Source organism: Barbus barbus (assembly GCF_936440315.1).
Source record: "Barbus barbus genome assembly, chromosome: 36".
Taxonomy (NCBI): domain Eukaryota; kingdom Metazoa; phylum Chordata; class Actinopteri; order Cypriniformes; family Cyprinidae; genus Barbus; species Barbus barbus.
In genome coordinates this window covers 10,632,756-10,654,578 of record NC_136714.1, presented here as the reverse complement: position 1 = coordinate 10,654,578, position 21,823 = coordinate 10,632,756, and the positions used below count along the sequence as shown (strand labels likewise).

Sequence of the window (21,823 nt, the reverse complement as noted above, 5' to 3'; positions counted from 1 at the left end):
AACTAATCAAACGTACACTTTTTTTTTTCTATTTCAATAAATAACCAGTAAAAGATGTGTTACTACTGATATGAGCTGTTTATTTTTTCTTATTTTATTTCCTAATGTTATTTTGCAAGGCTTAGTGAAATGTAGCCTAACTATATACAGTTGGTTAAATAAATCCTTGAATGATTTGTGTCATTTTTGCATTTGACATTTCTTGCAATGACCATCCCTTATGAAAATAAAGTATAGCATACTTAGCATACTTAAAAAACTGTGTTTATTAATGAAATAAAATAACTACTTAATGTAAAGGTGTAAACCCAGTTGTCATGAAGTACACTTAAGAGGTATTTTAGGTGTATTGTATCTGAAAATAGCCTAAGTTTTTAAAATATACTTTTGCAAAATACATTTTGGGATTAAATACATATCCAAATTAAATGACAAAATGTATAAAATCACGAAAAAAATAAAAGTACACAATAAAAAAAGAACTAAAGAAAGTTAGGAAGAATAATGGGTCTGAGGTAAATAAACATGTTGTATTTTGGACAGTATGCCAATGTGCATACTGTCCATCCTAAATTCTATGTGACATTAGTCATTTTCAATACTATTAAGGGCAGATAGGGTGGATAGTATGCACAGTGGGACACAGGGAATGACATACCAGCTGTGAGAGGCATTCTTAATCGAGTACTGAAGTCTAATCTTGTGTATCAGACCAGACATTTTAATGGAAATTATGCAAACATTATATAGAATTCAAATGATGGGGATTATAGTGGTGTTTTTTGTGGGTGCCTGCACATATTGGGGTGGAAGGAAATGAAATTGCAGATAAAGAAGCGAAGGAGACTGTTAAAAATAACGACATTAACCTAATTATCAATTTAAGTAAGAATGAAATCAAAAGTTTAATCAAAAAAAGACTGAAGGGAAGATGGCAAAAACAATGGGATAAGGAGAAAAAAGGAAGATGGTTCTATAAGATACAAGGGAAAGTGGGTGAAATAAGAAATGCAGGGAAAAATAGAAAAGATGAAATAATAATATCAAGATTGAGATTTGGGCATACAAGATTAAATAGCACACTTCATAAAATGGGTAAACATGAAACGGGGAGGTGTGAGTTTTGTGGACAGGAAGAGACAGTAGAACATGTCATACAGTATTGCCAGAAATATGACAATGAGAGGAGAATTTTAATGCAAGAATTAGGTAATAGGAAAATACAATTTATAATAAGATATATTTTACAAAATAATTCGAATAATGAATGTTTTAGTGTAGTTTTGCAGTTCCTTAAAAAAACTAAATTGTGGGATAGAATATAAATATACATTTAAATAAAAAGGGGGAGGGAGAAACTCACTTTGATTCACACTCCATACCAGTTGGTGGCGGAAATACACCATTAAGTTGTTTGTCAACCGCCAATAAAATCACACGAAGAAGAAGAAGAAGAATCTTGTGTATCGGCACTCGGCTACACATGTCTTCCGGAGATTGGACGTCGCTTGAGTGACACAAGATAGCAAACAAGGTAAATGTTTCACTTTGATCTGAGTATAGTCAGTGTACGGTATCTTAACATTATACATATGTTTTGTAACAGTTCCACTTGATGCCATTAAGCCACGTCTCCTAAGTTTATGAAAATGACAGTTGGTTAGCATGCAATCCTTTAGCGATCCTGCTAACCAGCTCCATGAGTATTTTTGTGAATTTGTCATAATAGCAACTTACATCTTTGCTGACAGCTTGAAGCATGTTAGGAGGAGTGTTACAGGCGCCTTTTCTATGCCATTTTGTCGCAATTCAATATATAGCTCATATTTTTGCAAGCTAATTGGCTAAGCTAAAATGACCCATATCTGAAGTTTGATGATGTCATTAGCTTTGGTTTAGTAGCTCAGATGGTAAACCATTCATCTTATCTGCTGCTTTTATTACCGAAATATAGTACACATAAATGTAATTACGGGGGAAAATATGTTTTTGTTTCAACAAGTTCAACAATACCTATAAACAAATTTAAAGAGTTATAAAATATTTAGTTTGTTTCAGAGTTTTTATTTAATTTCATTTATTTATTGTTTTTTTTTTTAAGTATCCAAATCTTTTCTCTGGCTGTATTTATAAATCTTTAAAACCAATCATAAAAAATAAAAATAAAAACTTTAATTATTTATATTACAAATTATTTTTCTGCTATTAATATTAAATTATTATTGTTACTGTTGCAAGTTCTGTATTTAAAGTTCATTTGCTTTATTTGTAATCCAGAATCATGCAGTTAAAAAGCCCTGGTGTAAATCATTGCTAGTTTAAACATTAATAGTTGGGTGGATCCTGTCAAGCTTTAACTCAAATGGAGGCTCTTGTGCTCAGGTCCAAGGACATTTCCATGTCCTCCACAATCTGGAGGAAAGATGGACAACACAGGCTATTGCAGCGAAAGCTTCAACAGCCTGCAGAGCGGAAGCAGCGATGAGGACATGGTGGAAATCGCAGGAGCCACACTGGACTTCTCCAGCACAGATGACGTGCCTCCTCTGGACCGGGACTATGGCTCAGGTGAGTGACAATGATGACGTGGAGAGGTGACAAGTCGTATTATTTCCCCAGTGTAGCTGCCTTATTCATTTGTGCGCTTTTCTTCATTTTTATTGTCATTCACAAGATTCCCATAGATTTTTTCCTTTCTCTCATCATACGATATAGGTTTGGGGGCAAATGTGTAATGTATAGGTCTCTAGTGTTTGTGTGTCTGTGAGAAAATAGCGGTGAGAATTCGCTAAGGTCACAACTTTGGTATTTGCCGCCCCTTAACAGAAATCATTTTATCACTGAGATCAAAGTGTCCCCTCTAGTTATTTCTATTGTAGCCAGTTTCATATTTTGAGCGGTGTCAGGTTTTCACATCCATCTGTTTCCCTTGAGCTTCCTTAGCGTTTGATTTCAGTTGCTTTGTATTTTGTTTGCTGTGTGATTTGATTCTTCCACACAGTATATGGGTTATTTTTCACTTAAATAGGAACATTTTGTGATGTTTTTTTTCATAAACATCCTTTTCACTATGCTTTGAATAATTATGAGCACTATATGTGGTCAATAAAATCTAGTAACTAATATATAATTAAAGTTGGTTTATAGAAGATGATAATTATTAACCATAGCTAGTTTTATTGCTGCTGTTTTGTGGTGTCATTTATTTCCTGTTCTTCATACTAGTAAAATCTTTCTTTGAAAGTCATGTGAAGAACTGTGACCACTGGAACAGGAGTGTGCGCTACCATGTGAATTGACAACCTTTATCCCATTTCCATTAAAAGCCCACAACAAGAATATATGCTGTGTTGAAATGTAATATATAATGCTTCTTATTTAATATTTAATGTTGCTATATATTTAATAATAATACAAATAAATTTAAATAGTAGCTTTAAATAAATAATAATTATTATTTATTAAAATATACAGTTAAAGTAAAGTGACTGGAGCCACTGTGCAATACTACATACATATTAAAACATTACTGTTCAAAAAATCTGTAAGATTTTTTTGAAGAAATTATGACACAAAAACAATAAAACCCATTATAAACGAGGCATTTGTTGCATCCAGTGGGGACATAATTACTGATTATAATGACTCATACTGTCTTTTTACGCATGGCGTTACATCGCGCCGCGTAAACATTATCATGTCTGCATTTGTGATCGGAGAAACGACAAACAACAAGTACTACTCTACACTGCTCAAGACTCGCATTTGAATAGTCAGTAGCAGAAACATACTTACAGGCTCTTTCATTTTATAGAAACAGCCTTTGTGCAAGCCAGCATTGTAGGTTACTCTTCCAACTTCAGGAAATAGTCCTCCGTAAAATGCGTTGCACACTCGAATATTTGCATTGAACAGTGTTGTAAATACAACTTAACCACTGATTTGTAGTTGTGTCCTCTTCTGGAAGCCCAAACAAAGTACTTAACGCTTTCACAACGAACCACAGCGTCTCCAGGACATGGCGCCGGCGGCAGCAACAATACTACTACGAGAATTATAGTTCTGCGTTCTTTCTTTGCATATACGTTTGGGAGGTGTTTTGCAAATTTCCCCACACCGTGACGTAGACATGTGGGGGCGTGTTTAATTGGGCCGTTTTAGGAGGGTGTGGCAGAGTCTTAACTTTTATAAAGAATATCTCTTTGGTTTTGAGACTTTAGTCTTTGTAACTTCAGGGATCTTATCTATGCACAAGCAGCTTGTAACACTCCAAAGAGAAAGGAAAACTTGAAATCACATCATATGACCCCTTTAAAATAAATGCAGCCTAAACATACAGCGCCATTGCACAACGGGCAATTTGTTCGAATCTGTTCGAACCCCGACTTTAGGACCTTTCCCGATCCCACCCCCTCCTCTCTCCCACTTTACTTCCTGTCAATTCTGATCTGTCCTGTCACAATAAAGGCTAAAACAAAATGCCAAAAAATAATAAATAAATGCAGCCTTGGTGAACATGATGCAAAAATTAAAAAAAAGTGGACCTCAATCTTCTGAACCGTAGTTCATTTGCAGTTGATTTTGATGACGTTATCCCACCCTTTGACTTTTGACATTAGGATTTCCTAGTTCAAGAAAAGCAAAGTTTAAAGTTTTGACTACTAGTTCAAATTCAGGTCTCTGGCCTTTTTGCTGGAAACGGTACTAGATTGGCCTCCAACATCCTGTCGGTGTAAAAAGGGCTCTTGTGATCAAGATTATTCCACCTGAGGCCTTTAACTGTCACATCCGGTTATTTATTTTGTACTTTTAACCTGCATGCATAATATATCTCTCTCTCTTATCTGTGCAGGTGGTTCATATGGAGTTGGTGATGGGCCTAATGGGGTTCCTAAACTGATGGATTTACTAGATGAACCAGTGCCTGGGGTTGGCACATATGAAGACTTCAACACCATCGACTGGGTCCGGGAGAAATCTAAGGACCGGGATCGCCACCGAGAGGTGACTGTACAATTGAATCTTGTTGAGTTTTAAACATCATCATCATGCATTCACTTCAGCTTGTGTTTATTTGTGATCCTTCATTTCTCTTCATGTTAGATTGCTTCCAAGAGTAAAGAGTCAACCTTGGCACTGATGAAGAGTATCAGTGATGCTTTCTCTGGCTGGCTTCTCATGCTGCTCGTGGGACTGATGGCAGGTTGGATTGTCTTTTATAATATTAAAGCATAAGTATCATGAAGAGTGATTATAGAGCACCAAGTTAAAGGGATAGTTCACCCAAAATTGAAAATTCTGTCATTAATTACTCATCCTCATGTCGTCATCTTCGGAACACAAATTAAGGAATTTTTGATGAAATCTGAGAGCTTTCTGAGCCTCCATTTTCGTAGCTTCATAAAATTACGGTTGAATCGCTGATGTCATATGGACTAATTAAACTATGTCCTCCTTACTACCTTTCTTGGCTTTGGACGTGGTAGTTGCATTGCTGTCTGTGCAGCATCAGAAAGCGCTCGGATTTCATCAAAAATATCTTAATTTGAGTTCCGAAGATGAAGGTCTTACGGGTTTGGAACGACTTTGAGGGTGTGTAATAACAGAATTTTCATTTTTGGATCTGGCCTCGCCATGATGTTTTATAGCATGTGCTGTTCTGTTTGATTTCAGGTGCCCTGGCTGGTGGCATCGACATCTCTGCCCATTGGATGACAGATCTGAAGGAGGGAGTGTGTCTGAACGGCTTCTGGTTTAATCATGAGCACTGCTGCTGGAACTCCAACGAGATGACCTTCCAGGAGAGAGACAAATGCCCTAACTGGAAAAGCTGGGCAGAGCTTATTGTCGGTACTAATGACGGTCCTTTTGCTTACATCATGAATTATCTGATGTATGTGTGCTGGGCGCTGCTTTTCTCCTTCCTGGCTGTGTCTTTAGTCAGGGCCTTTGCCCCATATGCTTGTGGCTCTGGAATACCTGAGGTAAGCAAAAGAATTTTAGTACCAGTATAATATTTAATCTTACGTTTTAACACACAGGTTGTTATATTGCTAAATAGGTGACTGTAATAATTCCCTAGTTCTTGTTTAACATTCTAGATCAAGACCATCCTGAGTGGGTTTATTATCAGAGGCTACTTGGGTAAATGGACTCTTATGATTAAAACCATCACCCTGGTGCTGGCTGTGTCATCTGGACTCAGTCTGGGCAAAGAAGGGCCACTGGTCCATGTTGCCTGTTGCTGTGGCAACATCCTATGCCACCTGTTCACCAAGTACCGTAGGAATGAGGCAAAGAGACGAGAGGTATGAGTAGATGAAAATGAGATGCTTGTTTACCCACCATAATTTCGTCCAATAATGTTGATACATTTTTGTGCACAAACATAAATCTAAATAACTATAAATATTTTTTTCACCCCTTCAACGGCTCTGAAAAAGAAACATTTGGCTTAAATAAACACGCTGGCCTGTCATATCCAATATACTTTCAACTCCCCTTATTCCTCTGTGCAATGAAAATTAGTTTTTGCTAAAAATTCAATTTAGCCACTTTCTCCTAACATTGGGAATGGGATCATTAAAATAAATAAACTATTCATCATGATTATCATTAGCACAAATACGCTGAAAAATAACAGTTAAACTACCATTGATTCCCATCTTTCTTTCTTTTCCTTTTTTTTTTTTTTTGAAAGAAATGAATACTTTTATTCACCAAGGGCACAATAAATTGATCAAAAGTGTTGATAAAGACTTTTATGAGAAACTATTTCTATTTCAAAATAATTGCTGTTGTTTTGAACATTCTATTCATAAAAGAATCTTGAAAATATTGTATCAGTTTCCACAAAATTAAGCAGCACAACCGTTTTGAACAGTGATAATAAGAAATATTTCTTGAGCACCAAATCAGCATATGAGAATGATTTCTAAAGAATCGAGCCACTGAAGGCTGCTGAAAATTCAGCTTGGCCGTCACAGGAATAAATTACATTTAGAAATCTTTTCAAATAGATAAGTTATTTAAAATCTTAATAATAGTTCAGAATATTACTGTTTTTGCTGTATTTTTTTCAAATAAATGCAGCCTTGGTGAACATCTTTCAAAAACATTCAAAATTCTTACCATGTGTTTTTAAGGAGCAAGGCACAGACTTCTATCTCCCATCTCTCTTTCTAAAAAAATACAGCGGCATTTGTTGTTACATTTTTGCGGCTTTACTCTAAGGACATTCTGGTGACCTGTTTCTGTGGTTTTATGTTTAAAACTTACTCATTGTGAGAATGTTTTTTTTATTGAGATCATGAAGATGAGACCAAACATAGAATCACGTTTTATTTTTACATTTGAGGCCTTTGTTGATCCAAGCCTGGTCTTTTGTCTCAGTTCTGTCTTTCTTCTGTTTGTATGTTGATTAGGTATTGTCTGCCGCAGCAGCTGTTGGTGTGTCAGTAGCTTTTGGTGCACCGATTGGTGGAGTTCTGTTCAGTCTGGAAGAGGCAAGCATATTCTTATCATACAGTACTTATGATTTCATTCACTCAACATTATCTAGTGTCATTTTAATAAGTAGAATCACTCTCACTTTATCTTGTAGGTGAGTTATTATTTCCCTCTGAAGACACTGTGGCGCTCTTTCTTTGCTGCATTGGTGGCGGCCTTCACCCTTCGGTCCATCAACCCGTTTGGTAACAGCAGGCTGGTGCTCTTCTACGTGGAGTTCCACTCCCCTTGGCACTTGCTGGAGCTCATACCCTTTGTCCTGTTGGGTATTTTTGGGGGAATCTGGGGAGCTTTCTTCATCCGTGCAAACATTGCATGGTGTCGCCGGCGTAAGACCACGCGGCTGGGTCACTACCCTGTTTTGGAGGTGCTGGTTGTTACGGCGGTCACGGCCCTGCTGGCGTTCCCCAACAGCTACACGCGTATGAGCACCAGCGAGCTGATCTCTGAACTGTTCAACGATTGTGGTCTGCTGGATTCCTCACAGCTGTGTAATTACGCCAATGTGAGCGTCACCAAGAGCAGCAGTGATGCTCTGCCTGATAGACCAGCAGGACAAGATGTCTACACCGCCATGTGGCAGCTCTCACTGGCCCTGGTCTTCAAGATGCTCATCACAGTGGTGACCTTCGGCATGAAGGTACAGGGTCAAAGCCCCATATTATCTTACTTTCTTTCTTTCATCCATCCATCCAGTCTTTCTTCCTTTCTTTCCTTTATCCACTCTTCCTCCCTTCTTTTCTGTTTTCCATCAATCCTTCTAATCTTTCTTTATTACATCCATCCATCCTCTCCTCCCTGCATCTATTCATGCTTTTATCCCTTCTTTCCATCTGTCCACCCATCATCCTTCCATCCTTTCATCCATTCTATCTTCCTTTATCTCATCCATTCATTCCTCCACCATCCATCTATTTATTCCTTTTTTCCATCATCCATCTTCCATTTATCTATCCAATCATTTTGTTCCTTTCTTCCATCCATCCACCTTTCCTTCCTGAAACTATCCATACTTCCATTCTTCTTTCCATCTATCCATCATCCATCCATCCAGCCATTCTATCTTCCTTTATTCCATCCATTCATCCTTCCACCATCCATCTACCATATATTCCCTTTTCAATCCATCAATCCTTTCTTCCAATTCTTCCATCCATATTTCAACTCAACTTACATTTACTCTCAAAATGTTCATACATTCATCCATCCATTTCATGTTCTTCTTTTTTCCATTCTAACTTCCTTTCATCATCCATCCATTTATCCACCCTTCTTTCTTTCCATTCTTCCTTTCTTTCATTCAGTCATCCATTCTATCTTTTCATCCTTAAATCCACTCATCCATTCACCTCTCCATTTCTGTTCCTATTTATTCCATTCTGCTTTCCTTTTATATCATGCATCATTCTTTGTTCATTTCTTTCTTTTTTCCATTCATCCTTCCTTTCTTCCTTCAATTTATCCATTCATCCTTTTTCATCAATCCATTCTATCTTCCTTTATTCAATCAACCATCCATCCTGTTATTTTCATCCATAAATACATTCATGCATCCATTTCATGTTCTTCTTTTTTCCATTCAAACTTCCTTTCATCATCCATCCATTTATCCACCCTTCTTTCTTTCTTTCTTTCTTTCTTTCTTTCTTTCTTTCTTTCTTTCTTTCTTTCTTTCTTTCTTTCTTTCTTTCTTTCTTTCTTTCTTTCTTTCCATTCTTCCTTTCTTTCATTCATTCAGTAATTCATTCAGTCATCCATTCTATCTTCTTTTCATCCTTAAATCCATTCATCCATCATCTATCTATTTCTGTTCATATTTTTTCCATTCTGCCTTCCTTTTATATCATGCATCATTCTTTGTTCACTTCTTTATTTTTATTTTTATTTATTTTCCATAATTTTTTTTCATCATCAGTCCATTCATTCATCCATTCTGTCTTCCTTTCTTCTATCTATCAATACATTATCTGACATTCTGTCCATTCTATCTGACTTTCCATCCCTCCTTCCATCTTAGAAAGACACAATTTCTTGACAAAATCTTGACAGTTTCTTTTTCAGAGAATTGAGTGTTTACATAGGCCATTTTCTACACTGTTGTGTCCTGTGTTCCTCCAGGTGCCCTCTGGCCTCTTCATCCCAAGTATGGCTGTGGGAGCGATAGCAGGCAGACTGCTTGGTGTGGGTATGGAGCAGCTGGCATATTACCACCATGACTGGGTAATCTTCAGAGGCTGGTGCTCACCTGGAGCGGACTGCATCACCCCCGGCCTCTATGCCATGGTGGGCGCCGCCGCCTGTCTAGGTAGGAGTCTATTCAAACTGTCTACTATTAAAAATGTGCCATTACTGGCTTGTCCAGGTACTTTTATCCAGGCCTGTCTTTCTTTCATAGGCGGTGTAACTCGTATGACAGTCTCTCTGGTGGTCATTATGTTTGAGCTAACGGGCGGCCTGGAATACATTGTGCCTCTCATGGTTGCCACTATGACTAGTAAATGGGTGGCAGATGCTCTAGGTCGAGAAGGTATTTATGAGGCTCACATCCGTCTCAACGGTTACCCCTTCCTGGAGCCTAAAGAGGAGTTCAGCCACAAGACGCTGGCCATGGATGTGATGCGACCCCGCCGTAGTGACCCCCCGCTCTCTGTGATCACACAGGACGGGATGAGCGTGGAGGAAGTTGAGTCGCTCATTGCTGAAACCTCATACAGCGGTTTCCCTGTGGTGGTCTCACATGAGTCTCAGAGACTTGTGGGCTTTGTGCAGCGCAGGGATCTGGTCATCTCTATTGGTAAGAGATTACAACTCTAGGTGGACATTTTTTATGTGCATCTTTCTTAGATCTTGGACTATGATTACTGCTGATGAATATTTCGGTGGACTGAAGAAGTAGCTCAGCCAAAAATGAAAATTCTTATCTCATGTCATTTAAAATCTGCTTGACTCTGTCTTTTGTCCATACAATAAAAGTTAATGGAGTTCAAAGGTACTTTAGACCCCATTGACTTTAATTGTATGGACAAAGCAGTTTAAACATTCCTTCTTATAGGGATCATGTGAATTATACTGTAGGTCAATCATGAGAAGGTTTATTATTCTCCGTTTCCCTCTGGCAGAAAATGCTCGTCAGCGTCAGGAAGGTGTGGTTAGTGCCTCCCGAATCTTCTTCACTGAATACACACCTCCACAGCCACCCAACAGTCCTTCTCCATTGAAGCTTCGTGGTATCATGGATCTCAGCCCATTTACTGTTACCGACCACACTGCCATGGACATTGTGGTGGACATCTTCCGCAAGCTGGGTCTGCGCCAGTGTCTTGTCACTCACAATGGGTAAAACCTTGGTTTGCTTAGCTTAGCCTGTCAGTTTAAAGTTCTCAACTAGTATATTATTGGGTTTGTCCATCATTTACATATGTCAGAATTATTACACATCTCACATATATTTGGATAAGCTCAATATAATCTTGTTCCTGTTTTTCCACAGGCGTTTACTAGGCATCATCACCAAAAAGGACATTCTGAAACATATGGCCCAGATGGCCAACCGAGATCCTGACTCTATTCTCTTCAACTGAAGTGCCAAACTGGCTGTTTGGAAACACTAGTCAATTTGAAACCACCCACTGGGCAGAAAACACCAGTCTGGCCAAATGATTTGCACTACAGAACTGTCAGTACTGGGTTAGCGTCCATTCACACTGTGAATCCATTTGTAGAGCCTCATTGGCGCAGGCGCTATAACTGCAGGATGGAGGACCTCCAGCAGCATTCTATGCACTCTGGCAACTAGCTTAAAGGTGGGATTGAGTGCAACCAAGTGTTGGTGTTTGCAGGTAGTCAACCTATCATAACATATCAATGCATCAAAACATATCACACAGGCAAAACCGTAACATTTTGTAGCATAAATCTAAATATAGACGTTCACCTACCCGGCCTCTGTTGGACTGTATTACTCAAACCCAAAACACCACATCCTCATCTTTCAGATTTTAAGAGACATTCTTGTGTATGTCAAGAGGAAGTCACAAGCAATCGGTAGCAGATGTGCATTGCATATTTCCCTAGAGTTCTCCTGCCTTCCACTACAGAATGGATGTTAATCATAAGTTAAAACCATTATTTGTTGTTTACATGTTCATATACATTTTTAGTCTTTTTTTATTTACTCTGTTTAAATGAGCACTTGCAAGTATTCCGGCATCTGAAATCTCATGGGACGAATGTTATTTTGTTTTAGCTGAATCTTAATGCTTTATGAGTTATTTATGAGTTTGATGATTTACATTTTCCTAATTTTGTCACGTTTGTAACACGTTTCCAGACTTGTAATCAGTCATAAGCAGCACTGTGTAGTTTCTGCCAAGAAATGACACTTCAAAAGACTCATTCTCTATAGATTTTTCAGATTACATCCACTTTTTTAAAACTACAACTTCACTTTTACAGTACCATTCAAGTTTGGGGTCAACAACATTTATGTTTTTGGAATAAGTCTCTTATGCTCACCAAGGCTGGATTTATTTGATCAAAAACATAGTAAAACACTAAAAAATGGAATTCACTCTTGTGATGGCAAAAGCTGAATTTTCAGCATCATTACTCCAGTCTTCAGTGTCACATGAACCTTCAGAAATCATTGTAATATGCTGATTTGTTGAATATGAAGTTCAAAAGAACTGCATTTATTTGAAATAGAAATAAGATTACAAGTGTCTTTTCTGTCGCTTTCGATCAATTTAATGCATCCTTACTGAATAAATTAGAATATTAGTTACTTAAAAAAAGTCTTATTAACCCGAAACCTTTGATCAGTACATTATGTGGTTATCAAATGTTTTAATACCACCGTTAAAACTACACATTATGTAGCATTTCTCTATGCAAGTTGGGTTGGTATTATTTTTGGACAATATGTATGTCCAATCAATGCAAAATGGCATTACATTATACCGTTAATATAAGTCAGATTTTGCCTTTTAATTCTGAATAACTTCTCTTATCACAATCTCTAATTATCTTATAATTAACATTTTTCTGAAGCTTGGCTGAATGGTACACAAGTTTTCTCCATTAACAAATGCTGCTTGTATGCATTGCCTGTACCATTTATATGGTATCACATGCATGTCCAAATATAACCTGAGCATGCAATATGTAGTCATCTGAATCGTGTAATTTTATTATACGCATATCAACCCAGATGTTTCCATTTTAATGTTTAAGCCTGCATCTGTTTGGTCAATCTTTTTTAATAATTTGCATTTCTCTTATTAGCATACCACACCACTTCTATGTTTATGAAACTCACAGTGGGACACAGAGTGAATGTCCTTGAAGAAGATCCTTGTAAGCAGTGCTTAAAACTCCTCAAGTGGCACATTAGCTTGGTTGGTTCTCAGTCCTTAGCTAACTTTCACAGTATTTCCATATTTTGATAACTACAGGGCCACTTTATTAAAAACATCCATACTAATTATAGGTGAGAAAATTTGTAATGGTTGTGCACAAACTTTTTTTTTTTTTTTTGGTTCTTTATACTCGTTGTTTAAATTGTGTAAACTTTTTTATGTCAGCATTATCCATTAGTGTAAAATATGAATGTCTCATTATCATTGTAATTTATTTGTAAGCACTACATGAAATATAATAACATGTAACATGCTCTTTAGTGTTTCTTTTCAGTGTGATATTTGGTGATTAATGTAGTTCCTCATGTTTCTCAAAATTATTTCAAGATGTCTGTCCTGGAGCTTCAGGAAAATTGCTGTAACAGGAAAAAGGCATTCTTTTGAAAAATGTTAGTTTAACTTTGGATTGTTTGGATAAATTTGAGTCATATCTAACCCTATGTTTTGGCTCTAGATTATTTGCTAGATTTTACTTCAGACATAAGTGAATGACACAGGGTTGACTCATAATGCAGTATTTGTGGCATAGTGCTTCCCAACAAAACAACTTCCTTTAATTAACTGGAGACTTCAAGTCCATGACACCACTCCAGACAGTCTTTGTAGGAAAGAATGAACAATATAAACAGTATAACATCAAAAGAAAGTGGGAAACTATTAATGTTAACTATATATAATATAACTATTTACGTGCACAGATAGCAGTTTGCACAAAGTTTTGTGCATTTGTTGAAGGTGAAAGTCTTAATTTTAAGGAATTATTTTGGCTTTTTATGTGGTTAAATAGTGAAGGTCATAGTCCTCATTTTGAGAAACGTCTTTACAAAGACCTCACAGATATGCTCATGATCTGCCCATTCAGATGGGAGTTCAGAGTTTCTCACTCTACCAAATCTTAAAATTCAGCCTATGAAGGTCAAATGTTCCTTAGACCACAATAACTAGATGGTTAGAGAGTTGTTTGGTCTTTTGAACCCCTCAGATGCTGGAGTATCTGTGCTTCCCTCTCTTCACGGTTCCCATGTGGGGCCTTCCGACAGGAACGATTTCCTTTCCCTTAGAATGAGACCACAAGGCCCAACTGCATCCCTCAGATGTCAAACAGGAAGGCCCCAAAGTAACTGGAGGAGTCTTCTGCATACACAGCTGTGGGAGAAGACACGGAGATGAAGATCTCGTCGCCTGCACGAAGTTCAAACAGGCCCCCCTGGTAGATGGAGTGAAGGGCGTTCTCGCTATCTGGAGACCAACATTTGGTGCCCACACCCTTCAGGAGCTGAATAGGGCGGGCATAGGCGGTCTTCTTGTAGACGCACTGCACCACCTGGTGGCTGTCAGAGCCCGAGTGGTAATTGTCGATGGAGAGGGTGAGATAACGGAAGTAGACTTGGGCGTATAGGTAGTAGCGGCCTGCGCGAGGGATACGCAGACGTCCGTTGGACACGGTCATGTTGTACAGGTGGGAGCCGAAACTCTGGTTCCCCCAAGAACGCACAGGATGGCGACAAGACTGGTGAAGATCAGTCTGAGGGGTTAAGGATGTCGTACCTGGTATAACAAGGAAGGTGCAACAAAACTTGATCACCTCAGTGTACAGTTGCAGTTCTGCTTCAGTTCAGCCCTGCTCCAACACTCCTTCATATCATTAATTAATGTGAACCTGAAATCCTTAAAGGGTTAGTTCACCCAAAAATGAAAATTCTGTCATAAATTACTCAACCTCATGTCTTTCCAGTTCCTGTCTACTGAACGTAAACAACGTGGATTATGTTGATTCTGGGGTACTCTCCAAAATGTCAGAAGACGGTAAATCAAGGAATAAATTGTTGAATAAATTGTTATTATTGTTTTCTTTGCGCACAAAAAGTATTCTCGGTGCTTCGTAAAATTACAGTTGAACCCCTGATGTCACGTGGACTATTTTACCGATGTCCTTGCTATGTTTCTGGACCTGGGAACATTGCAGTTACATTGCTGTCAATGAGGGTCAGAGAGCTCTCAGATTTGATCATAAATATCTTAATTTGTGTTCTGAAGATGAACGAAGATCTTACAGGTTTGGAACGACATGAGAGTGAGCAATTAATGACATAATTTTTGGGTGAACTATCTCTTTAAATAGATTTTCAGGTTCATTCTGAGGAATTGTTGCCATTTGTTTCCCCATGACTTCCTACTGATTTACTGCAATAAACGTTCGTTTTTAATTAGTAATGCAAAAAAAACTTTTCAAATGGAAAAAAGAGATTAAAATACTGATGTTTATAATATTATAAATTAATAATTTAAAATTATATAAGAATTAAAATAAAATAATAATTATAAAATTAATGCAATTTAAAAATCAAATAAATTTTAATAAATCCCATTTATACATATTATGCATAGTAATAATAACTAGATAAAAAAGTTTGTCAAGACAAACTTTAGGTTTGCTTGATAAAGCCCAGCTTGAAAGTTTAAAGCAGTTGTAAAAGCCTGAAGTTTGAAAATGTAGATAGATTCAATAGATGTTGATAACATGTTTCTAGCATGATTAGCCTGTTGCTAGCATGATTAGCTAGTAACTAGCATGACTAGCATGTTTCTAGCATGATGCTAGCATGGTCAGCAAGTGGCTAGCATGACTAGCTAGTGACTAGCATGTCGCTAGCATGTTACTAGCATGATTAGCATGTTACTAGCATGTTGCTAGCATGACTAACAAATGACTCACATGTCGTTAACATGTTACTAGCATGATTAGCATGTTACTTGCATGTTGCTAGCATGACTAGCATTATTAGCATGATTAGCATGTTACTAGCATGTCGCTAGCATGATTAACAAGTGATTAGCATGTTGCTAGTATGACTAACAAGTTACTAACATGCTCGTTAGCATGATTAGCATGTTACTAGCATGTCGCTACCATGTTTCTAACATGATTAACATGTCGTTAGCATTATTAGCATTTTACAAGCATGTCGCTAACATGATTAAAATGTTACTAACATGTCGCTAGCATGTTTCTAGCATGATTAGCATGCTACTAGCATTTTGTTAGCATGATTAGCAAGTGATTAGCATTTTGCTAACATGTTTCTAACATGATTAGCATGTCGCTAGCATTATTAAAATGTTACTAACATGTCACTAGCATGTTTCTAGCATGATTAGCATGTTTCTAGCATGATTACCATGCTACTAGCATGTCATTATCGTGTTTTAACATGATTAACATGTCGTTAGCATTATTAGCATTTTACAAGCATGTCGCTAGCATGATTAAAATGTTACTAACATGTCGCTAGCATGTTTCTAGCATGATTAGCATGTTTCTAGCATGATTACCATGCTACTAGCATGTCGCTAGCATGTTTCTAACATGATTAACATGTCGTTAGCATTATTAGCATTTTACAAGCATGTCGCTAGCATGATTAAAATGTTACTAACATGTCGCTAGCATGTTTCTAGCATGATTAGCATGCTACTAGCATTTTGTTAGCATGATTAGTAAGTGATTAGCATGTTGCTAACATGATTAACATGTTGCTAACATGATTAACATGTCGCTAACATGATTAAATGTTACTAACATGTCGCTAGCATGTTTCCAGCATGATTAGCATGTTTCTAGCATGATTAACATGCTACTAGCATGTCGCTAGCATGATTAGGAAGTGATTAGCATGTTACTAGCATGTCGCTAGCATGATTACCAGGTGATTAGCATGAAGTCCGATCAGTCTGAAGAGATATAACAACCCGAGTCAGAGCAATCTGAAGAGCTGGGCTGAGTTTGGTGGTTCTAGCTTGAAAGCTCTAGGAGGAGATGCATTCAGAAATGTAGTCTCATAAGAATAATAATAAGAAGAAGCTTAAATAGCAGATCAGTAGGTTGGCTTTCTCAAGCCAACTTAATAATAATAAATTCATTCAATTTTGTAAAGTATTGTTCATTACAAAACAACAGGGGCCAAGAATGCTTCACTGGTCTCTTCACGTAATCACCGGTGCTCTTTGGATATTTGGAGGTGATCTCAAACTGAGAAGATGAAATACTCCAAGGCACTCGTATAGTAAAAATAAAAAGCCTTTAATTACCGGCTAAGTCATTAAAACAGTTAAAAGTGTAGATCTACGCATTTCGGCTACACAGCCTTCTTCAGGATATTGTTAGTTCATGTTAATGTAGTTCACTAATGTTAACACATCAAACCTTATTGGAGAGTGTTACCAATACATTTCATGGCATTATTTTAGTTTACTTTTATTGTTAAACCATGCAAACCTTGTTTTTCCATGACAAAACATAGTCCGTTAACTCTTTCACACGGCACTTTTTGGGAATGTGAGAATGTCTGCTGCGATTAGTTTGTGACCACAAACATTTGTCGAACTAGTTTTTTTTTGTTAGTGTTGCTGTTTTCATGTGAGATATCAGTTCAGGAAACAGTCAGAAATGTTTTGTTATGTTACTGAATTCCTAATGAAGTGTTTTGTTAAGATTTTTTGCTGACATGAGTACAGGCTTCTGTAATACACACACCCGAAGATGCTGGCAAACTCACCCTGCAGTCCACTGTCTCTGAGAGTAAGATGAGCTGATGGCCGTGGGCTGCCAGTGGTGAGTAATTTTGTACGTGGAGGGATAGCGACTCTTTCTGCCAAACACAGTAAAGAACATTGAACAAGTTAACAAAGCAAAAAAGAATAATCATTTAAAAATATAGATGTACTAAATTTTAAAAGAGACTGTAGGTTAGTTCAGGTAACAGCAGAAGGATTTTCCTCAATTTGAAGAGGAAGAAACACTTAGGTTACCTTGAAAGGTGTGTTTCGAGATTACGGTTTCTGTGACCTAAAAGAGAGCAAAAAATGTACTCAGATTTGTGAGAAACTTGGTTGAAAAAGTGTTGCACGCTTGAAACATATCAACATCACTAAGACATTTTACACAAGTCCATGTAAGAAAGACAATCCAAGCTCTTTTCTGGAACACCAGAGTGGAACAAAAACATTAAAGCCACAATTGAGAGAGAATAGGCTTCATTACATTTGATTTATTTGGAGCATTTTTTAGCGCAACAGGCCAAATCAAATATTTATTATATCCATCAGCCTGCAGATTTAACAGTCGCCTTGGACTTACACTTAGTGGTGTGGATGTAGCATTATGCAAAAGCAAAAAAATTCTAATTCAGCTACTGCTGCTACTGTAGAAATGTCTATTCACAGTCAGCCATGACTAATTTATTCAGTGAGCTATAGTGCCTAATACTAGAGAGATTAAAGAGATGAATAGTATTTTTCTGCTCATTTGATCTCAGTATGGCTGGGGATGTGCTCTGTGTAAAATAAAACCTTTTATTAGGTTTCTGATATGACTGGAGTCCTATCTTACATGTGTCACGTTTTTCAAACATACTATTAATTCTTAGTATTTTTGAGTAAAAATGACTGTTTTGCATCTGTTGTATGCAACCTAGTTTCCAGATCAGCGCTGAACGTTTTTGTGTGTTGAAGGTTTGCAGTGCTTTGTGGTTTTCTGTAGCTAGTCTCCCACTGGTCATGTGCATATCCAAACGGCACCAGGTCCAAATGCCAAGAGAAATGCCATAAACAGACTAATTCCCATGACTTGTGTGGTAAAAAGCACATGCTTTTGATGTACTTGCATATTTATTAAAAAATATGGCATGTCTTTACCTTGGAGATGTAGGCTTTGAGTCCTTCGGCCAGTTTAATGCACGGCTGACCAAAGAGCTGGACCAGGTCATCGGGTACATCCTGTTCTTTCTCCAGAGCGTTCAGAAGACCCAGACACCTCAGCTCCTCCACCACACCTTGTGTCCGAGCCTGTCAATGACACATTCACCAGTCCACTTAAAGATGTTTAAACATGTCCTCATGTGATGAAACATCCTAAAAAGCTTTCTTTTTTAGGAATACATGACAGAACTTTCATAACACAAAAATTAATTTAGCCTAGCTTGTTAGTTGTCTAATGTGTAGTTATAAATGAGCTAATTCAACTCAACTACACCCTTCTAACCCTTTTAAAGTTTTTCTGGTCTTTTTTGACTTTTTTAATTTTTGTCAGGTTTTTTTTTTATAAAATGGTTTCATGGTTGTGGTTCAAATGGTGGTCAGAAATTGCTGACTTTTTTTTAGATATGCAATCTCTACAAAGACCCACTGAGTCTAAGTGGTCATAAAAAAGTCAAACTCTGGCTGTCTGTGGTCAAAATTGCCCGACCATACAAAATGAATGGGAAAGACCCTAAAGTAAAACATTTTTAAAAAATGTGTTGAATGAAATCTATATATCAGCCACATTGCTGAACAACCACACAAAAATGAAGGAGTGAGACTGTAAAACACCCAAAGTACAAAAGACCCCATCCAACTTTCTAAGCATAAAATCTAGTTTGTTTGTAAAATCTTTTGTTTTTCACAATTTGGCAGCAATCTCGCCCAAATACATAAAAATTATCATATTTTCTTTGTTTCAACATACAGAATACTGTACTAAAGTTCCAAAACTTTGCATATTTGCTTATACAAATGATGCTGAAAGAGAAATTTTCACATAAATTAAAAATGACCCAAAAAATCACTTAAAAATGCTAAATTTCATTGTTACGTCATCAGGGAAGTTAGTGATGTGACAACATTCATTTAAACAAAAATTGACAACCAAACTGTGACACTTTTTATAAAAGAAAAAAGATTAGGAGCTTATGAAATAACATCAGAAAATTGCCTTTTCTGGTCAATATAATTTCTGCATAATTTTACTATATCCACACACACTAAAAAAAAAAACAGAGGCCTTTGGGGGTTGAATAAATAAATTCCCACAACGGAAAACTATTTTGACAGAGACCACAAGAATATATGATAAGGAAAAAAATATTTTTTGCTAAATGCCTACTAATCTGCCTGTTACTAGAAAAACAGACTAGACTATGTGAGTACAGATATCTGAACTAAGGCTTCTGTGGCTGATATTTTGGCACAGTATTACTGTTTTCAGGACCCCTTGTGTATTGTGTCTACTGGCCCAAACTGCAAAACCCCCTCTTCAAACCACTGACCTTGAGCATTCATAAAGCAGAGGATTTGAAAGTAATTAATATGTTAATTAAACCTGACAGGCTTCCTCTGGTTTAATTAAAGTTTGTATTTATGCTGGTAGAGAGCCCCAAATCTTTGTTTATCTTTGAGGGGAGTTTCCTAAACCACTTTCAGCCTTCTGAAAAGTCCTTGACCAATAATATTATTAAACTTTTTTTAATTTAACTTTTTGAAGAGATACTTAAAATGATGCATTTGTTTGTTTTAACAGCCACTGAAATAAAAAAAAAATGCTGAAACAATATCAACAATAACACACAAAATCATTACCATTCATTCCATTGTGCAGCTTGCCTCATGGGACATTTTCTGTCAAGAGTTTGACAACTTTCCCACAAAATACACAAATAAGGTGTCAGAATACAAAGGACACCATACAATAGCTCTTAGCAGAGATTAGATGAACACAATGCAAGCTTTAGTCAAGAATTTAGCAATTGTATGTGCAAAATTCATTGACCTGATTCATGGCATCAGAGCTGATTACTGACCCATGACCTAATTCTTGTGGCAGCTAAATAAATGCAGTAATCACCATCCCAAGACTACAGTCAAAGAAAAAGCATTGCTGACACAATGGAAACTAGTAAACTTGATACCAAGATGACAGCATGTCAGCCTGCAGCATAAGAAAAAGCTTTATTGCCATTTCTATATGATTTTACAAGAGCTCTAGTTCTGCAGGATGTTATGGGAACATAGGCTATACATTTTGGAAAAGTTCTGCAAATAATATAACGTTTAAAATGATATAGGCAGTGCATAATTGCTCCATAAATTACCCTTAACAACAATATTAGCAATGCAACTTTTTGTTCAATGCAATTTTACCTGTGCCACTGACATGTTCAAGTAGATGAAGAGTCCTGTGGTCGAGGCAACTTGAAGGACAATCACGATGACCACAACCGCTGTCACCCACAACCTGGATGGCACTTCGAGGCGATTTTTGGGCTGAACCATGATGAATGAGCTGGATTCGCTGCTAACAGACTGTAAATATTCGCAGTTGCCTTCGGATGCGGCGGCATTCCTCTCGAATGACTCCAGCGCGCTCTGAGGAGGGGCTGCAGAGTCCATCTCTGGGACTAACTAAAGAAGCCTGATTTTTACCTACCACCACGCACAAGAAGTCCGAGGAGATGAATAGGTTTGAATGACAAGAATATCATCTTATTGGCAAACTGAGGTTCCAGTTAGTCCTTCGAGTTTTAGCGACAATTGTCAGCGAAGTAGCTGTAAAAACACGCTGCTGAAAGAGTTTGGCGACACACTGCCATACAATATCATCCGCTCTCCATCCTGCCTTCTCCGCTTTCATTTGTCACCGCCTCATGCCTCCCATATTACCTGTTACATGTGCAATACACACTTTCACCTGCAAGCGCTCTGTAGTAATATAATATGAATAAATAATATAATTAGGCTGAATTAATCATAAAATATGGTAACGTAGCGTTACATCAGCGAGGGAGGGATAGTTAACCCCAAAAAGAAAATTCTGTCATAATTTCTTCACTCTCAATTTGTTCCAAACTTGTATGAGTTTCTTTTTCTATTATTCACAGGAGAAGATATTTTGAAGAGTGTTGGTAACCAAATAGTTGATGGTGGCCATTGACCTCTCTGCTATGGAATGGCTACTGTTTGGTTACCAACAGTCTTCAAAATATCTTCTTTTGTGCTCAACAGAAGAAAGAAACTAGGTTTGCAACTTGAGGGTGACTAAATGATGACACAATTTCCATTTTTGGGTGAACTTTCCCTTACAT

At 37.3% G+C, this 21,823-nt stretch overlaps 2 protein-coding genes across 2 annotated transcripts; one reads left to right on the top strand and one right to left on the bottom strand.

Moving 5' to 3' along the window:
• Window positions 1–1,439: 1,439 nt before the first annotated feature.
• Window positions 1,440–13,365, top strand: LOC306855636 (H(+)/Cl(-) exchange transporter 5-like). Its single transcript, XM_079394414.1, has 12 exons — window positions 1,440–1,534; window positions 2,383–2,568; window positions 4,853–5,004; window positions 5,104–5,203; window positions 5,674–5,984; window positions 6,102–6,308; window positions 7,425–7,505; window positions 7,604–8,149; window positions 9,628–9,814; window positions 9,905–10,303; window positions 10,629–10,845; window positions 11,000–13,365. Exons 2-12 carry the CDS (start codon window positions 2,424–2,426, stop codon window positions 11,088–11,090), a joined length of 2,436 nt encoding a protein of 811 aa, XP_079250540.1. The 5' UTR covers window positions 1,440–1,534; window positions 2,383–2,423; the 3' UTR covers window positions 11,091–13,365.
• On the bottom strand, window positions 13,045–21,774 carry LOC306855637 (tumor necrosis factor ligand superfamily member 10-like). Its single transcript, XM_079394415.1, has 5 exons — window positions 20,883–21,774; window positions 18,621–18,770; window positions 17,736–17,772; window positions 17,483–17,575; window positions 13,045–14,474 (listed from the first exon to the last, which is right to left on the bottom strand). The coding sequence occupies exons 1-5, from the start codon at window positions 21,129–21,131 to the stop codon at window positions 14,017–14,019; spliced, it is 987 nt and encodes a 328-aa protein (XP_079250541.1). The 5' UTR covers window positions 21,132–21,774; the 3' UTR covers window positions 13,045–14,016.
• Window positions 21,775–21,823: the final 49 nt, after the last annotated feature.

Bases quoted from the DNA above. Each gene is read 5' to 3' on its own strand.
- LOC306855637 (XM_079394415.1), bottom strand. From the start codon at position 21,131: ATGGACTCTGCAGCCCCTCCTCAGAGCGCGCTGGAGTCATTCGAGAGG. The intron at 17,773-18,620 runs GTAAAGACATGC...GCTCTCTTTTAG, and splicing joins TCAAAGCCTACATCTCCAAG to GTCACAGAAACCGTAATCTC. The intron at 14,475-17,482 runs GTGAGTTTGCCA...TTGTTATACCAG, and splicing joins CAGAGACAGTGGACTGCAGG to GTACGACATCCTTAACCCCT.
- LOC306855636 (XM_079394414.1), top strand. From the start codon at position 2,424: ATGGACAACACAGGCTATTGCAGCGAAAGCTTCAACAGCCTGCAGAGC. The intron at 5,204-5,673 runs GTTGGATTGTCT...GTTTGATTTCAG, and splicing joins GCTCGTGGGACTGATGGCAG to GTGCCCTGGCTGGTGGCATC. The intron at 5,985-6,101 runs GTAAGCAAAAGA...TTAACATTCTAG, and splicing joins GTGGCTCTGGAATACCTGAG to ATCAAGACCATCCTGAGTGG.